At 38.4% G+C, this 18924-nt stretch overlaps 1 protein-coding gene across 2 annotated transcripts; it reads left to right on the top strand.

Annotated features, from left to right (window-relative positions):
• The first annotated feature begins 914 nt into the window (after positions 1-914).
• LOC117415545 (WW domain binding protein 1-like) lies at positions 915-18878 on the top strand. Of its 2 annotated transcripts, none has more exons than XM_034026042.3 (4): positions 915-1248; positions 12053-12155; positions 13377-13538; positions 14068-18878. In XM_034026042.3, the coding sequence occupies exons 1-4, from the start codon at positions 1165-1167 to the stop codon at positions 14784-14786; spliced, it is 1068 nt and encodes a 355-aa protein (XP_033881933.1). In that variant the 5' UTR covers positions 915-1164; the 3' UTR covers positions 14787-18878. The 2 variants fall into 2 exon arrangements, with proteins under 2 accessions (XP_033881933.1, XP_033881934.1); XM_034026043.3 differs by lacking the exon at positions 915-1248 and adding an exon at positions 7730-7979.
• The last annotated feature ends 46 nt before the right edge of the window (positions 18879-18924 follow it).

Raw genomic sequence — 18924 nt, 5'->3', positions numbered from 1 at the left:
TATATATATATATATATATATATATATATATATAATATATATATATATATATAATATATATATATATATATATATATATATATATATATATATATATATATATATATATATATATATATATATAGTGCTTCTATTTTCACAAAAATCAGTACTACCTTTTTGAATAACTAAGTAGAGACAGCTGGGAATGTTGATATTGAAGTTTGCTTTCTACAGCTGTTATGAACATGCATGCCATCTTAATAGCATCTATTTAAACACATTTGAAAATGCTCACAGTGCACAGGCATTTCCATGTGCTGGATATGTAACACTATTAGAACGCGGCTTAACCCTCTTATGTTTTGATAGCCTGGGCTCGTCTTGCTTGAATTGACACTGTATAGAAAGACACATTGATCACATTTCCCACCCTCTTAAAGAGGTTTCATTGTTTAACAAACAATAGCAATACGTTGCATGTCATGAGTGTGATGAGCTTCGCGTAATTAGTACATTAAATGACAGCTGAATGCACTCTATTGTAACAGCTGTAATAACTGGAGGTATACAAAAACAACATGAAGTGATGACAAAGAAATGCATCTAGATTTCCAAGTGTTATTTTAGGTGTTGGATTTCTATTTCAGATACGCTATTAATAGTCATACAAGCCTTGCATTTCTAGGCAAGTCCCAGTGCCTCCTGGTTTAGCCAAACTGATCCATAATACAAATGGCTAAAGCATTTGTGTGTGTGTGTATATATATATATATAATTATTTTATTGCACATTATTTTAATACCTGCAGTTTCTAACTTCATTTGTTATATTTAAACCTCAACTTTCACGTTGTATTTCCCGTCTTCTTTAAATGCCATCAGCTGATTTCTCAGCAAACTAGAGAGCTGATTAAATCATCGCCCTGAAGAGCCAACCCTTCCATGACAGCGGAGTTCACGACTTGGGTTCTGCAGGCAATGTTAGCCAGTGGTAGGCTCTGAGGCACGAGCACCACGGAAGTTTGCCCTCGAACGGTCCAATAGTGAGAGCTCGAAGGCGGTGCTTGCGGTGGCCTTGCACCAAAGGGAGCCCGTTGATAGTTAAAGCTCTATATGAAACCAATATTGTTATTTTGTATGTATGTATGTGTTTGTTTGTTGAAGAAAAGGGCTACGCAGGCAAATGGATTGTCATATTTTTAAAATGTGCTTGTTTTTGTTCCACGCTGTCCCCGGCATTCTTAAAGCAGAGACAAGTACCGCAGAGGTAAGATTTTGTAGCTGGTGGTGTTCAGAATATATATCTTCTTATAACCCTTAGTTACCAGCCTTTACGCATTCTCGTGTATTTGTATTTAAGGCCTATCATATTTTGCTTTTCTGCATTTTTTCTTAAATGTATGCTTTGTTTAACGCTTGCGTTCTATAAGTACTGCAGTTTTTTATACGTGTAAATGTACGTCATATATCCCAACTCTGGTTGTTGATATTCTATTAGACGGGTTTAGTCAACGTTTCTTAAGTTAAATGACGCAAGAATGCGAAATGCAGCTTTAGTTTAAGAAGAGGTTAAATGTGTACACTACCATCGTGATTTTATATTATTATTATTATTATTATTATTATTATTATTATTATTATTATTATTATTATTTATTTCTTAGCAGACACACTTATCCAGGGCGACTTACAATCGTAAGCAAATACATTTCAAGTGTTACAATACAAGTAATACAATAAGAGCAAGAAATACAATAACTTTTGTTCAAGTGTGACAAACCACAATTCAATAATACAGCAGATAATAGTGATAGTTACATCAGGATATGATTAAATAGTGATAGTTACATCAGGATATGATTAAATACAAAATACTACAGGTTAAACACTTGGCAGATTACAGTATTCTGAAGTACAGGATTAAATGCAGTAAAATAGGGGGCAGATAAGAGCAAAATAAAGCACATTTAAATGAAGGGTGATAGTGTCCCAGGATACAAACAGAGGAGTTCTACAGGTGCTGTTTGAAGAGGTGAGTCTTAAGGAGGCACCGGAATGTGGTCAGGGACTGGGCAGTCCTGACATCTGTAGGAAGGTCGTTCCACCACTGCGGAGCAAGGGTGGAGAAGGAGCGGGCTCTGGAGGCAGGGGAGCGTAGCGGAGGTAGAGCCAGTCTTCTAGTGCAGGCGGAGCGGAGACGTCGAGTGGGGGTGTAGGGAGAGATTAGGGTCTGGAGGTAGCTGGGTGCAGTCTGGTCAAGGCATCTGTAGGCTAGTACAAGAGTCTTGAACTGGATGCGAGCGGTGATCGGGAGCCAGTGGAGCAAGCGGAGTAGTGGAGTAGCGTGGGCGAAGCGAGGCAGAGAGAACACCAGGCGGGCAGCAGAGTTCTGGATGAGCTGGAGCGGATGGGTGGCGGACGCAGGGAGGCCAGCCAGGAGGGAGTTGCAGTAGTCTAGGCGGGAGAGTACCAGGGCCTGGACCAGGAGCTGGGTAGCATAGTTGGTGAGGATATATATATATATATATATATATATATATATATATATATATATATATACAGTGCCTTGCAAAAGTATTCAGACCCCTGACCAATTCTCTCACATTACTAAGTTACAAATGGTACATTGAAATTTCGTTCTGTTTGATATTTTATTTTAAAACACTGAAACTCAAAATCAATTATTGTAAGGTGACATTGGTTTTATGTTGGGAAATATTTTTAAGAGAAATAAAAAACTGAAATATCTTGCTTGCATAAGTATTCAACCCCTGTGCTGTGGAAGCTCCCAGTTTACACCGATGAAAGAAATTGCCCTAACGAGGACACAATTACCTTACCATTGGCCTCCACCTGTGAACCATTAAAGTTGCTGTCACATTTTCTGGATAAAAACCCCACTGTTGAAGGATCACTGGTCAGGCTGTGAATCTGAAGGAAAATGAAGACCAAAGAGCATTCTGCAGAAGTTAGAGATAAAGTAATACAAATGCATAGATTAGAGAAAGGGTACAAAATAATATCCAAGTGTTTGGATATCCCACTGAGTACAGTTGGATTAGTAATCAGGAAGTGGAAGCTGCATCACACCACCAAGGCACTGCCAAGAAAAGACCGTCCCTCAAAACTCAGCGCTCAAACAAGAAGGAGACTTGTGAGAGAAGCCACAGAGAGGCCAACAATCACTTTGAAGGAGCTACAGAGTTCAGTGGCTGGGAGTGGAGTAATGGTGCACCAGTCAACCATATCAAGAGCTCTGCATAACACTGGCCTGTATGGGAGTGTGGCAAGAAAGAAGCTGTTACTCAAAAAGTACCATCTGAAAGCACGTCTGGAGTTTGCCAGAAAGCATGAGAGTGACCCAGCTGCGATGTGGGAAAAGGTTTTGTGGTCAGATGAGACCAAGATAGAGCTTTTTGGCCAAAACTCAAAGCGCTATGTGTGGCGCAAAACTAACACTGCCCATGCCTCAAGACACACCATCCCTACAGTGAAGTATGGTGGTGGTGGCAGCATCATGCTGTGGGGATGCTTCTCATCAGCAGGGACTGGGCATCTTGTTAAAATTGAAGGAAGAATGGATGGAGCAAAATACAGGAAAATACTGCAAGAGAACCTGCTTCAGTCCGCTAAAAAACTGAAACTTGGGAGGAAATTCACCTTTCAGCAGGACAATGATCCCAAGCACAAGGCCAAAGCAACATTGGAGTGGCTCAAGAACAAAAAGGTGAATGTCTTACAGTGGCCCAGTCAAAGTCCTGATCTCAATCCCATGAGAATCTGTGGCACTATTTGAAAATTGCGGTCCCCAAGCGTCATCCAACCAACCTGAACAACCTGGAGCAAATCTGCCAAGAAGAATGGGCCGAAATCACTCTGACACTGTGTGCAAAGCTGGTACATACTTACCCCAAGCTGTTATTGCAGCGAAAGGTGGCTCTACCAAATATTAATGTGTGGATATTTCATTTTTTTATTTTTCTTAAAAATATTTCCCAACATAAAACCAATGTCACCTTACAATAATTGATTTTGAGTTTCAGTGTTTTAAAATAAAATATCAAACAGAATGAAATTTCAATGTACCATTTGTAATTCAGTAATATGAGAGAATTGGTCAGGGGTCTGAATACTTTTGCAAGGCACTGTGTGTGTGTGTGTGTGTGTGTGTGTATATGTATATATATATATATATATATATATATATATATAATTTAGTTTGCTTTAGTTTTACGTTATATATCATTTGTAATGTACATTATATTTCTCGCCTTCTTCTTCTGCATCAGTCAGCAACGTTTAATACAGTATTTTACTGTATTTTAACTTCTCTCTGGTAAAGGCACTATCTCAAATGTTTGCCTGCTTTATCTCAAAAACAAAGGTCCACATAGAGCAGCTTCTTATTCAGAAACCATTCTTAATTTTCAGAGGCCCAATCAACTACTCTTGACCATGCATGAGCTTGTCTTTGACACTGAGCTCCTTGGACTACATTTCAGTATGGTCCTGGTAAAAAAAAAAAAAAAAAAACCACCGTACCACATTTTGCTTCTGCAGTAAGACTAGACCACACACCGGTGATTGTCTTTGTTTTGTTTGTTTTAGTTTCTTTTTTTCATTGTGCTTGTATTACAGTTAGAGGGCAGTATTCCTTTTGTAGAACTTGCAACATGTTTTTGCATGGTGAATTCCTGAATCCGGTTTGCCCTGGTTGTTTTTGTAACCTAGTTACGGTAGTTACCATGTTGTTGTCTTAACGCAAGACTGCGACTACAGCACAATGGGCGGATATCTGGGTATTGATGTTTTGCATATTTGATCATCTTTGCAGGTGGTGTCATTGGCAGTGATTGTTTGATGCATCTATCTGGTACCAAAGAGCCCTCCCAGAGACAGAACACACTGTCCCTTTGTGTGGTTGACCTTTCACTATAACTGATGTTATTTCATCCTCTTAGCAGAAAATTACTCCCCAATGCCATGTGAAAAAATAGAAATGTCATTAAGATTTACAGTTCACACAGATCATTGCTTTTAAAAAATAGGCATATGTACTAAGAATGTGGCTGTGGGTGAGGCACCTGATCCATTTCTGTTTCTGGTTGTACAACACAGCTATGTGTAGTACAGATTGGCTTACAAGAGATCAGCACATGTAACTACTGAAGACTTTAGAGCAAGTACTTACTGAACTGAAAATCTACACAGTTCTCTTTACCTTCACTTTCTTTATTCTGGTTTGTTGTACACCTCTGTATCTACTGTAGCATATTTTAACAGTGGAATATTGTTGCTTTTCCATTTCATATTGGTAATCCTTATCCATTTCATATCCTGGGAAATACAGTTTTCTGACAGAATTGACTGGGAACAGCTATGAGCAGACCCCCATAACTACAGACTTTTGTCAGCAAAGGTCCCTGTAATATCTTTGCATACTCTCCTCAGTTTGCAAACATCCAAATTGGAGACACTGGCCTTGAATGTGTGTCTGTGCCAGAAAAACATGGTTGAATAACAGTAACTGTGGGGGGAAAAAAATAAAAAACACCTTCGCACTCAGTTCCAGGTTATTACACATTGGGTGTAAGATTGTCAAGGACAATTGGTGACCAACATACAGTGAAGTGTCCAGCATGTTCAGATTCACACTAAAATATTTTACCTTGATGGATTCTGTAGTGGATCTCTCTCTCTCGACTTGATTAGCAATGACTATGGAATGTAATAAATATACTTGCATTATGTATTAATAATTTATAACACGTTGTTCCTTAGCACTGGAGCAACATTGGGAGACTACAGGGTGTGGGAAAGAGGGTGGACGTAGATTTAATAAACTTGTGGTGGACGATGCCTTTGAAGCAATTGTTTTACAGGTACTGTGGAATACTGTGTCATATTTGTTACACAGGTTGAGGCAAATGTTGTTTTTGCTGGGCGATTACAGTGTAGTAGCTAGTCTGATTGTTTGAGATGATGATAAAGTGTGCAGGGCTTGGAAATGCCTGGTTTAGATGGTTTCAAGCACAATGTTTAGGATTTTGTGGCAAAAATGGATTACATTTTAGTTATGTTGAATTTTTTTGGTTTGTATTTAAGACATGTTTCCATGTAAACCAACTGGTATTAGTATTATTAATTTCTTAGCAGACACCCTTATCCAGGGCGACCTTACAATTGTTACAAGATATCACATTTATACAGTTGGGTTTTTACTGGAGCAATCTAGGTAAAGTACCTTGTACCTTGCTCAAGGGTACAGCAGCAGTGTCCCCCCACCTGGGATTGAACCCACGACCCTCCGGTCAAGGGTACAGCAGCAGTGTCCCCCACCTGGGATTGAACCCACGACCCTCCGGTCAAGAGTCCAGAGCCCTAACCACTACTCCACACTGCTGCCCCTGTATACAGTAGGAGACTTGCCTTGGTTAGATATGGAATCAAATCATTTACTTTCGGGGGGGGGGAGAACCAAAACCAAAACCTTGACAATGTTTGTATTTATTAGCCTGGTTGGAACTTGAAAGACAAGGGCTCAAGCAAGATGTTTTATGATAATGATTCTTTTGTTTGATCAGGGATATTACTGTAATTGTGAACACACTGTGCTCCAGCTCCATTATGAAGAGTTTAAAAAGTGACTCTCGGTTCATACCTCAGTCATTTATTTCAGTGATGTGTAGTGTGCTTTTCTTGTCAGGACTTTTATACATTTTTAAAGTCAAGTGTCCTGTAGCTGTGAGAGGTTTATGAATTACATACAGTATTGAAGGCCTACATTTTGCTGGAAATAAGCTTATGGCATTGATCTGTTCATGTTCACGGACAAATACTGCACAGTAGGTACTATTAAAGTAGCTTTGGAATGGTAAGATGATGACATATCTTTGAATGTGGTGATTTAATCAGGATACTGTGAATAGTCCTATTGCGTAGCAGGGCCGGTTGTACCAACGAGATCAAAAAATAGGACACATTTTAAAACTAATAAATAAACAATTTCCTTAATGAACATTATAGTAATATGTTGCTTAAAACATAACACATTATAGCCAATCAGCGTGTTTTTACACCCAGGAACTCAAGGACAAAGACCAGCCCAGCAAGTCTCTGGCGCTGGCCTGTAGGGGTCGCGGCAGAGCGGTGAAGAGAAACGGTCTAAGCCAGATCCCACCTCCTCAACCTCGGGAGCGCCAAAGCCATTGCTGATTTAATTTACCAGACTAATAGTAGTGTGGACCTACAGTACCATGCTGTTAATCTCGTGACACTATTTTAAAATCTTGGTAGTGTATACTGGTATAGATTGGATGGGTAATTAAACAAATTGATCCCCCAGTGGATTTTTATGGTATTAAAAGTAAAAAAAAAAAAAAAAAGTACTGTAAATGTTTTATTTTTTTACATTATTTTTGCCTCGTGAGATTTATAGTGCACATATTTTGATACTTGCTGTATTCTAAGTAGAGCTTCACTATGCTCTCTAAGGCCATGATTGCATTTTACCAAACTGTTAAGCAGTGTGGGAATATTGCTGCTCAGAGAAAGAAATGCCAGTTCCCTGGCGCGGTGCGTTGGCCTGTACTGTAGTATTTCACATCTTGTGCTTCACTATAGCAACCCATCCACTCTGCAGCTGTACCTCCATGATCTAGAGACTCCAATCCAGACCCCCAGCCAGCAGCCAAGTGCTGAGCTAGTCTGTGCTGATGTCATTTCTCTCAGACAGACGGTGTTTAAGAATGTCTGTGGGAGTGGTGGCAGTGTTAGCTGTGCGTGTACAACCCAGTTTACTCGCATTCTCTGGCAAGGAACTCCTGATTAAATAAAGGGGCTACGCCATTTAAATAGAGACCTTGGTCTCCCAGCCCAGCTATAGCTGGAAAATGTCGGGCGCACAACGAATCTCTGCTTGCTCTTCTCTATTGACAAGGCGTACAGTGGAGTGACTGGGACAGCTGCAGCATGCCTTTCCTGTTAGGACTAAGACAGGTACTGTAATTGCTTTGTATGTTTTAAGGTGGTGGGTTTATAACCCACTAACTAGTAAGTTTTACTGTTACAACGCAGGTAGGAAAGAAAAGAGATCTCTGCAGAGGTTTCAGCTTTTAAAGAGTGGAACAAAGTACAATTCTCACGCTGTCTTCAACATTGTTTTTGTTTATTTTGTACACCTGAAGTAATCCTGTTCCGAATTGGTGTATTTTTTTTCTACAGGTTAAATATATATTTTTATACATACAGTATCAAGACCAGTGCTAGTTTTTGGTATTATGTTTTGTGGAATGAAACACTTGCGACCAGTGGAAAGAATTTGATTGATGTGGGTGCCTGTTTGGTCAGTAAACAACATGCTCAACAAACACCTAACCCTTTTATAATGTATGCAACATATCAAGTGGCAATAAATTTGAGCTGTAAGGGCCTATACTATACAGCAGGGGGGTTATTAATCCAATGGCTTCATGATCATAATGAAGAAATAGATATGTTTTTGTCTCAAACTATATATGGCTGTAATTCTGTCCAGTGATTGTCTGTAGAATAGATATCAAAATGTAACTTTCCACGGAATCTATGAAGTATTACAAGAGGCTGGACGCGTTCTCCTCTTGACCATTGCATTGTTGCCTTGCCGTGGTGGTGAATTGTCGTTGATTTAAGCATGCCCTTGTTTTGGTTCTGCTGCAGCATGTGTGTTCTTCCATTACTGTAGGATGAATGTTGTGTTTTGTTCACCCCGCTACCAGCTCTGGGTCTGTCGGTGATACAATGACGGTATTATGTTTTGAGCTCTGGTGTAAGCCATACTTTATCACTAGCAGAAAAAAAGAATTTTTGGATAGGTATAAGAGTTTTCGCCCAGGCTTTGGATTACACATTGAAGTTACAGGGCATGCCATTAGCTTTGTAATAGACCACTGTCAGGTTTGCACGTACTCTTTATTTATATATATATACTCTAAGCCCACTCTTAAACTCGGGAGACGTTCAGGACTCCTGTAAGTGGATTGTTTGTGCACTGGGCTTGCAACGTATCCAGATGACTTTTAATAATCAAGAAATTCACACAGACTCATTTGATTTGAAGTTTTAATGAATCGGAGCAGTATTAGTGCTCCGTCGGCTTATTAACTACTAAAAATGGATTGAGTAGTTACAGACTACGTCGAATCACAGCTGACAGACAATCTGGGCAGTCCAGTGCCTTAACAGGTGTTAGCATTAATACTTCAATACATTTATGGTTACAACATGTTTTGCTCTAAGGCTACGCATGCTTAAAACTAAAGACACCCACCGCTAAGTCCTAAAACATCCATTATAACCCTCTCATAGACTATAACATAAGTGATATACCTTATAGCAATGCATCAATATAGAGGAGATATAGATTCCAAATAGTTCTTACCTCCCAAATTATATATGGAAGTAAAGAGTATAAGGTAAGGACAGGAACTGTCTTCAAAGGCAAAGACTTCTGAACACGACACCAACAGCAATCAGCTCGATCAGAGATCTTCAGAGCATGGATCACACAGCTTGTAGTTAGCAAGTTGGTGATACTTGACTAAGATTTTACCTCCTGTTTTTATAGAGTTTTTGCCTCGCTTCTTGCGTCAGAAGTCTCAATTAAGTTATGAACATTAATCAGCCTTAATAGCGCATGTCCTTCAAGTGAATAACATTTTTAAAACACCCGGTAACATAAGATTAATTAGCCATCATCCCCTACTCCACCTCTCCTACATCTCCAAAATATGTAAGGTGAACTTTTGAACTTGTGTGTTTTTTCTTAGTACCAGAGAGTTCCTGAACACAGCATACATGTGAATACAGTACAAGTATATCAAAATACATAGAAAGATGTGATTATTTAATATATAATATATATCGGTGTAATTATCCCAATCCTAAGTCAAAAAATATATAGATGTCCCTTTTGACATCAAAAGATATTCCCCTAATTTGGTTGGCATTGTTACATGCACAGATGTGGTTTAACAATTAACTAAAATATATTGGATAGGGGCTGGTAGAAGGCTTATAGCAAACTATATATTCAAGCATTCTCACTTAAATTCAGTCTATCAGGAACATAATCAAAATATAACAGCCTCATTTTAGCCATTCAGTGCTTTAAACTAAAAGTGACCTCTCTGTTTCTTTTACAAAAATCCTGCTCAAGCAAGTTCTGAACCACCTGCTTCTCTATAAAGGTCATCCTTCATTGATAGAAGACTCTTTCGTAAGCATCTTCTCAGATGTATGGCATTCCATGGTCCTATGCTATAGCCCCCCTCATTTGTTCCAAGTAATAGATCACTCATTATATAAACCTTGGATTCCAGACTCCCAAACTTTACCCTCCACCTGGTATGATAAACGAGTAAGGATTACCAAGATTAATTACCTTCTCTTTTGCAAGCTTGCGGTATGCCTGACAAAGACTGGTACCATTCTATTTTGACTAACATTCTTACTTTAAGTTAATTTCTGCACAATATTCTCTTGGTTCCAAACTCTTACAAACTTTCGGCTAATACACTTCATATTGTTCTACCTTACAGTAAAATCACAAACCATTATTTCTTTTAATTCAATTCTAACTGTCCTTACACTTTTTGGGTTATTCATGTAGTCATTTACTTGACTTTACTGTACTGGATTGGAATGCTAAGAAGGCTCCATATATATTTGAGATCCTACCTCTTGATAAGAGAGAGGCCCCAAACTTCAACATGCTAGCAGGAGTGTCTATCAGTGAACCGTTTTACACAGACTCAATCCAATTCCACTAATAATATTGTTACTGGTTACAAAGAATTATTTTTAAACAATAATACAGTAGACAAGATACATCAGAGTATATTATTGTAAACTAACATAAAGAATAGCATAATACATTTATAAGTAGGGTACTTCAACATCTTAGATTATCCCATTGATGTCAAGCAAGTCAGCCCTGCTCCAGCAGGATTCAACTTCTCTCTTTGGTACAGCTCTGAGTAGTTCTGTGAAGGCCATGACAGGATAAGGTAGCCATCTTTTCACATCACAGGTATGAGGGACAATAGCCTCCACTTGATAACTGCAAAATATCTGGATACGTCTAGCAGGAATACCTTCATCGCATTCCAGTTTACCCAAATGTGCCCATCTTATAGTGTGATCAGTTTCTGCTCTCAGTGAGTTTGTCAAAGTCACCACAGGTGTGTCTTTAAAAGCCTGATACCTGCAAAAACTTAAATCTTGTTAGCAGAGCTTCCATCTCTACATTCTCATTCCCATCATTAGTGGGCAAAAAACATTTTAACTGAATCTGGGTCTATCATCGAACCGCACACCCTTGCAACCGAGGCCTTCCATGCAAAAGGATCTAATGGCTTATAACACAAAAGGGACGTGCCAGAACCATCTGTGACACCACCCAGTAAGGTTCAAAATTCTTTATGCCCAAGGTAATTTGGGATTGTGTTTTTTTTTTTTTTTTTATATTGTATCTTGATAATCCCCAGTTGTTGGCATTAAGGGTAACATGGGCTTATTTTCATTTACAGTAAAATAATTAACTGGAATTTTGTAATTGTTTAAATGGTTACAACATACTGTGAACATCATCATCATCATCATCATTATACAGAAACACACGCATATAATATTTTTTTTGCTTTCTTTTGTATTCCCTTTATCCTACTCGACAACTTTAGTGTTGAAATAAATCACCTATTTCTCCTATTACTGCATTTTTTTTCTAGCACTCAGCAGTTTTCCACAGGCCATCTGATACTATGGACCCTTGGCACAGAAAATAGAATGTACCACAGTCTGGGACACCTATAAAAAAGAAATTGCTCAAAATAAATAAACAGCTTTCAAACAGTACATGTTTGAGTTTACTTGAACATTTATTTTTCTAAAGCTGACATTTTCTTTAAGTACTGTATGAAATCTCCTTGGGTGTATTGTTAAACGTTTCTCCGGAATGAAATGTATTTTACTTTTGAGACATTTTCGGTTGATTTTAATCAATATAATAAAATAATCATTGTTTTCCATTTCAGAACAAAGTAATCTGTTACGGAGTGAACAATCAGAGCTACAGCTGTGATGCTGGCCATTGCTGTGGGGAGTCGCAGTGCTGTAACTACTACTATGAGCTCTGGTGTAAGCCATACTTTATCACTACAGTACCTACAGTAGGACGCAGCTAACCTGAACGTTATCATGAAATTGAGAGATCCTGATGGGCTTTGTATTATCAAGTCCAGCCTAACAGAAGCCTGCTTTTAACCTGTCATTACTGCTCTGAAGGAAGAGAAGCTTATTGGAACATACTAAAGCGTTAACATGTCATTGCAACTACATCTTTATTGTGTTTTTCCAAGCATGAGCAACTTTCTTTGTACAGCATAACATGTTGGGGGTATGATCTAAGTGTTAGAGCCAGAATAGGTACCTCAAGTACGAGTGTACACACACACACACACAAAACAAGTTGCAGAAGATGTGTAGACTATTTACATAAAAGGCTATATCTAAATTCTCACGTAAGGTTGCAGTAAACCATGAAATAAAGCTGTTCTACTTTCAACATCCTTCACCCCCCAAGGTGCCCTTTACATAAGCCTAACTTTCTTCTGTGCTGTTTATTCGCGTCCAGCACATGCTGAGTCAATTACTCTATTTGCTTTTTGCATATCGTACGAGATAAATTATCCCCCGGACGGATGTGCCTCCTGAAACCTAAGCCCCCAGCAACTCCAGTAAACAGCTGCCAGCTGCCAGGGACAGCAGACAGTCTGCTGAAGCTTCCAGAAATGTCATTGGCTACATTTAGGATAACGTTTGCACTAAATAAAAAAAAAAAAATTTTTTAAAAAATTGAAGATGATGTGATTAAGGTTGATTGGGGTCAGAGCAAGGAAAAAAGAAAGACGGTCTGTAATTTATTATTTAGAGCATTGCATATGTGTTTTTTTATTTAATTGTGTTCACTAACACAAGTCCTGTTTGTGGCAAGGTCTGACACTAGACGCTGTCATTACGGCATGACTCAGAAAAGAAAATCTGATCTGCATGTCCAGGAAGTTTAAAAAAAAAAAATTCTTCTGCCAGTTTTACATCCTGCTGCATAATAATATGCAGTACATGGTAAATACCACCACTAAATGTATTTAAATGTTCTAGCTTACACAATTAATTCGTTTTCTTGCCTTTCTATTTTGTATCTGTACGCAACAAATACCTATTCTGTGTATGTGCAAGCAGTGCCATACTGTAAAAGGTTAAGCTGTGTGATTGCCAAAAATTGTAATTGTTTCAAATGTATTCTGATATTGGTACTTTTAATGCAGGACTGATGTGTTTTTGTTTTTCTTGCTCCAGGGTTCTGGCTGGTTTGGACTATAATTATAATATTGAGCTGCTGTTGTGTTTGCCACCACCGACGCACAAAGCACCGGCTGCAGCAGCAACAGCGGCAACACGAAATAAATCTGATTGCCTACCGGGAAGCTCACAACTATACCTCCCTGCCATTCTACTTCAGTAAGTATTGCAGTCTCATCTCAGGGCTGTCGCAAAGACTTATTACATCTTCCATGAGGTGGGAATTTCCCATATTATGTTCCAACCCAACATTGTTCCTGAAACTCATTACTTAACAACCAATTAACCCAGCAGACACAGGTTTTCACAGTACTCCTCTTTAGTACCCATGTTTATCTTGCTTACAGTAGCTAGGGATTAAGTTTATTTTCTTTGTCTACTGTATGGATGTACTGTGTTGTGTGTTTAGGCATTTTGCCCAAACACACATGTTTGTTAGCAACTTTTATTTTGGAGATTTGTACAGTGTTATTTTGATGCACCAGATATTAACCAAGAAAGAACCTCAAGAAAAAGGACACTGTAAAATGTAGTTATATTTCACATGTAATTGCCAGAATATAATTAACTATGTTTTTGTTTATTTCTAAAAACAGCAATTTTAAATACAAAAAAACTATTGGTTTGGTAAATTGCTTATGATAATGCTCTGAAATTCATCCTAATCACATCCCATTTTATTTGTTAGGGTTTTTGCCAAATTATCTACTGCCTGCCTATGAGGAAGTGGTAAATAGACCTCCAACCCCACCTCCACCGTATAGTGCCTTGCAGTCGGGCCCTCCAGCCAGCAGCAGCAGCCCCTCAAGCCCAGAGCAAGCAGAAGGAAACCCACAGGCGGCACAAGTGAACACCCCACCAGAAGCTGTCTCCCAACACCCCAGCACCCTTGAACCTGAGCCACCCACAGCCTACATCCAGAGAGAAGTCACAAAGCCTCATGTTGCTATCGAGCAGGACAGCCTGGACGCCTGTGCAGAGGAACTGGCTGATCCAACATCCTCTCCAGACAAGGAGGGGGACTGTCGGAAAGATCTGCTGAAAGACTTGAGTGCTGAAACCTTCTCGGAGGACAAAGACAAGACCCCAGGAAGGCACCGGCGCTTCACCGGAGATTCAGGCATCGAGGTTTGCGTCTGCAGCCGGGGGAGCGAGGCAGACGATCTCAAGGAGCTGGAAGGACTTGTTGATGAAGGACTGGACGGACCCATGGACTTCTGCAACGGCTGCAACACCTGTGACCCCCGGCCGCATGGGGATGAGGAACTAGGACTGGCTGTCCCAGAGAGACACCAGGACCATGGGGAGCCTTCACTGTCTCGGCATCCGGTGTGCCTGTTGCTGCACACTATAAATGAGCAGGAATCCCCAAACAGTCAGAGTGCCAGCAGCGACCCACAAAGTTGAGCACAGGTTTGGTGCATAGAAAGAGTTGAACAGAAACTTTTTTTTGTTTTCGTGATGGTGGTAGCTGAGGTCACATTAAGTCTGTGGCTGTTATTTCTCAGAAAGCCTTTAGTAAAATGAGTGCGGCTCTGCTTTAAGGAGAGCACCACTTTTTTTTTTTTTTTTTACTTTAGAAAAAGAAACCTTGCCTTGATGGCTCACAGGAGTATATGCTACACAGCTCAAGGTAGTTCTCATATTTAGAAGGTAGCAAACTGTTTCACAAAATGTTCACACCTTTGTTACAAGGAATTTGTGGCCCGTTCTAGGTAAGAAGACTGGCAGCTGTATGCACTGAAGTGCTTTGCTGGAAAAATGAAACCGGAAGATTTAGTCTCCTGATTGCTAATTTAATTAGGATTACAAACAAGGAGTAATACTGGGAAACACATGGTGTCTTTTTTACTTTTTTTAAAAAATACATCATTTGGTTAGTTGTTTTTTGTGCTGGGGGAAAAGAGGCAGTTACACCAGAATCTCCTCTTGGATAACAAACAGCTTCAACAGTGATCTCATCAGAAGGTGTATTCTTGCATACAGGTAATGGATAATGGTGGGATTTCCCTTGTCCCTCTGTGCCCAGTGTAAAACACACACGATGCCCAGATTTGTTGTGTTTGTGTGTGGGTAGTATTAAGTGATCTTATTATTTTAAGAGCCAAAAAGAAACATGTTGCTGCTTTGTAAGTGTATGTGTGTACATGCATCATACGATCACTTCAGTTATACAAGGAAATGATCCTTTCAGTTCTGATCTGGGACAGTTACTTCTTACTGTGTTTAGATCCTTCTATTCAAATATTGAAGATTTATAAATGACTTCTTTTTAGAGCAAGTTCTCGTAGGGTGTTAGGAGATTTGTTTGTTTATATAAAAAAAAAGATTTGCTAGCATTTTTTTTTTTTTGTGCACTGTGAGCTTTAAATTAAGCATTTAAAATAGGCTGGCTGGATTTTTGATTTTCTTCACTAGGCTATGAGTAAAGTCGCATGCTTTTCACCTCCTCTATAGTTGAGTGCTGAAATGAAAATGATACCTTACAACAACAAACAAGCAATGAAACTTAACTTGCAATAAAAACAAATCATCTGCAAACTTGCTGTACCGCAAAGGGTACTATATTGTAATGTAGCTGTTGGAGTTTTACATGTTGAAATCTGTTCTGTTTCAGTTATTTTACATGGTATATACAGTATGTGACTTGTTATCTGACACAAACAGCAATGTTACATGTTGGGTTTGACTCCCATCTGTTTGTTTTAAGTAATTACTAATTCCGCCTAGGAAACGCTGCCAGCTTTGTATGTATGTTTATAAAGCTGGCAGACCTGTTGAGCAGATAAAATAGCCTTTGGGAAGTTGGCTTCAGATCCATTCTGATAACGTTGTTGTTCTTGTAGCCATGCAGAACTTCTATTTAAAATGTACATTTTGTTTAAGTTGCAGTATAATCTTTTAAGAGGTGCTCTGCCCACCTTTTGCAGATTTAAGTACCATATTTGATTACCATAACACTGCTTCCTGTAAAGCAATTAATGAAAGGACTTTTCACCAACAGATGAAAGTGTCTAGCAGTTGGTAGTAGATTACAGTAAATGCTTTGCTACATTTACTGCTACTACAGAATAAAATGAAAAATGCAATGCACTGTCCTTTCACAACCTCAGGCAGGCTTGCATTGTATGTTTGTGATGCTTGAAGTTTGCAAAGTTTTTATGCTCCTTTTTTAAATTTAAAATGTGTACTGCTGGTAAAGGGATTTTTAATTTCTTTCATATTTTTCATCTTTCAACCAAAAAAGAAAACGTTATGACATTTTAAACATTCTCCTTTTAGATTTATATAGACTATTTATAAATGAAAATAGTAATTCTTGTTAGCTTTTGTTGCAGTGGTATAGTAAAGTTTACAAAACGACTTTGCTGTATACCATCTCTTCAGTTAAACATATCTGAGTCTGTGTGCGGAGGAGGTTCTTCTCACTTGTTAGAGACAGACCTGACAGCGTTATCAGTTGTCATTGCAGATTTAAAGGGAACATCTGCAAACTATAAGCAGTCAAACACAAAATCCCATCATAAATATATTCAATGTTTTAATAAAGGGGGTGAAAATAATAATTAAAAACACATGCATGAATAACTGAGAGTAAAAGCCAAACGTAGGGAGGGAAGGGGGAGAAGGATCATAGTACAAATGACCTCGGATGGATTTTTAATCAGATTTCATAGGTTCAGTTTAAAGGAGAGTAAAAACTGTGCACATCTCAATAGGCTTCTCGGTACATTTCAGATGGGTGGCCTCTGAAGTTATCTAAGATTACTTAGAGCTTTGTTCCAGCAAAGGCATACTAGAGAGATAAGCAAACTATACTGCAAAAAAGTGAAAAGTTAGTGGACCTTGAGAAATTCAGTACCATTATCTTCTGTCCCCTAAATGTACCGAATATATATCCTACAATTTACCTAGATATGTTACAGGTATAAACGTGCATTTTAATGGGAAAGGATACTAGTTTTTGTCTTGCCCTAGGCGGTTTCTGTCTCTTGTGTTCTAATCATAAATACAAGCCATTGTTTTGCCTTTTATGCCAACAGAATGGCCTGTTGGCTCTGTTTGCACACCTCATTTTCAAGGGCCTTTACTTGACAAAAGATGCCATTAGACTACTAATGCTGCATAATTGCTAAAAAAAAAAAAAAAAAAATTTCTATACATATGTGAAACTCAATTATTTTTATGTTGAAATAAAATATACCAATTACACTATTTTTTGAAGAAAAGTAATTATATTCAGTTCATATTCCTCCTTTTATAAAAGCATCATGTGAGACATTGAGACTTGTGTACAAGAGGAAAATACATATCAGTTCTGTGTTGGGGATGTATCACTTTTTTTGTGTGTGGTGTGGAAATCAAAGCACAACTGCATGATGGCGTCCCATATCTTAAAGCAACGCTGATCCGAGCTGCCAGGGGGGGTTTTTGCAAATTCAATTGTAATTCCTTGTTTTAAAGAAAGAAACTGACAAAAACAGCACACAGTTAAACAAAAAAATATGAATGCAATATGGAATTTAAATCTACTTGCTCATTAAACAATTTAGAACATAGTTGGGGTTGGGTTGGGTTGGGTTGGGTTTGGGGGGGAATGACAGATACAAATGAAAGAGTTGGACTGGAAGGGCCAGCTTTGCCCATTCCTGGAATAGACATTCACTTGTAAAATGATATAAAAGTGGAGAGGGGGTCTAATAAATTGTATGCGCAAGAAAAGCTGGGTGACACAATGCAGCTTTACCCAGAACAGAGAAATGCGAAGATTACTTGGCATTACAGTTGGAGAATGTGAAATGAATTAAAATAACCTGTTGTTTAGAAAAAACATATGTTTGTTTTCTTTTAGTTTGTTTTTGATTATTAAGAAAACAAGACTTCAGCTTTGTAGACTACACTGTTTTCCTGTGTTCAGATAATGTAGAGCAGTTAAAGTAATTAATTATTCTGCGAAAAAAAAGAATGATTAGGGTGTGCAGTATCTTGTCTCCGATTTATATTGACTATGATGATAAGTGTTAAATCTGCTGTAATGGAAAATGCATGAAAAGTTTTTTTTGTTTTTTTTTTCTACAATTTTGGAAGGTGCATAGTGGCATTTGGAAGTACTGAACATATGTAGTGTGTTCTGATATAGAGAGATAGATATAAAAAGAGATCTTCAAAGTTGTTAAATCCTTGTTAATGAAGTGTTGCTGAGGTTCTTGCACTATGTTATTACAAGTTATGTACTAAGGGCTTGTACTGCCTACACAATATCACTGAATAACAGAACATATTTCTTTACCTGTGAAGGCTTTTAATGAAATGTATTGTTTCATTTTTGAATATATGCCCTTTTTGAATGTATTGTTTAAGTACAAAGAAGCCACTGGGGCTGATGCATTTAAAGGAGATGGATTAAAAAAAATACTACAACCCCCTTTTTTTTTAATGTGTACCTTTGAAAATGTGTCTCTTATTTGCTGGCATCTCATAAACTGTTAATGATCCTGACTTCGTGTTTTCAGTGTTCTTTGACCTGTGACCTGTGACCTGTTGT

This window comes from Acipenser ruthenus, chromosome 7 (genome assembly GCF_902713425.1).
Source record: "Acipenser ruthenus chromosome 7, fAciRut3.2 maternal haplotype, whole genome shotgun sequence".
Classification (NCBI taxonomy): Eukaryota; Metazoa; Chordata; class Actinopteri; order Acipenseriformes; family Acipenseridae; genus Acipenser; species Acipenser ruthenus.
The sequence above is the reverse complement of the archived record's forward strand: the minus strand, read 5'-3'. Positions and strand labels throughout refer to the sequence as shown.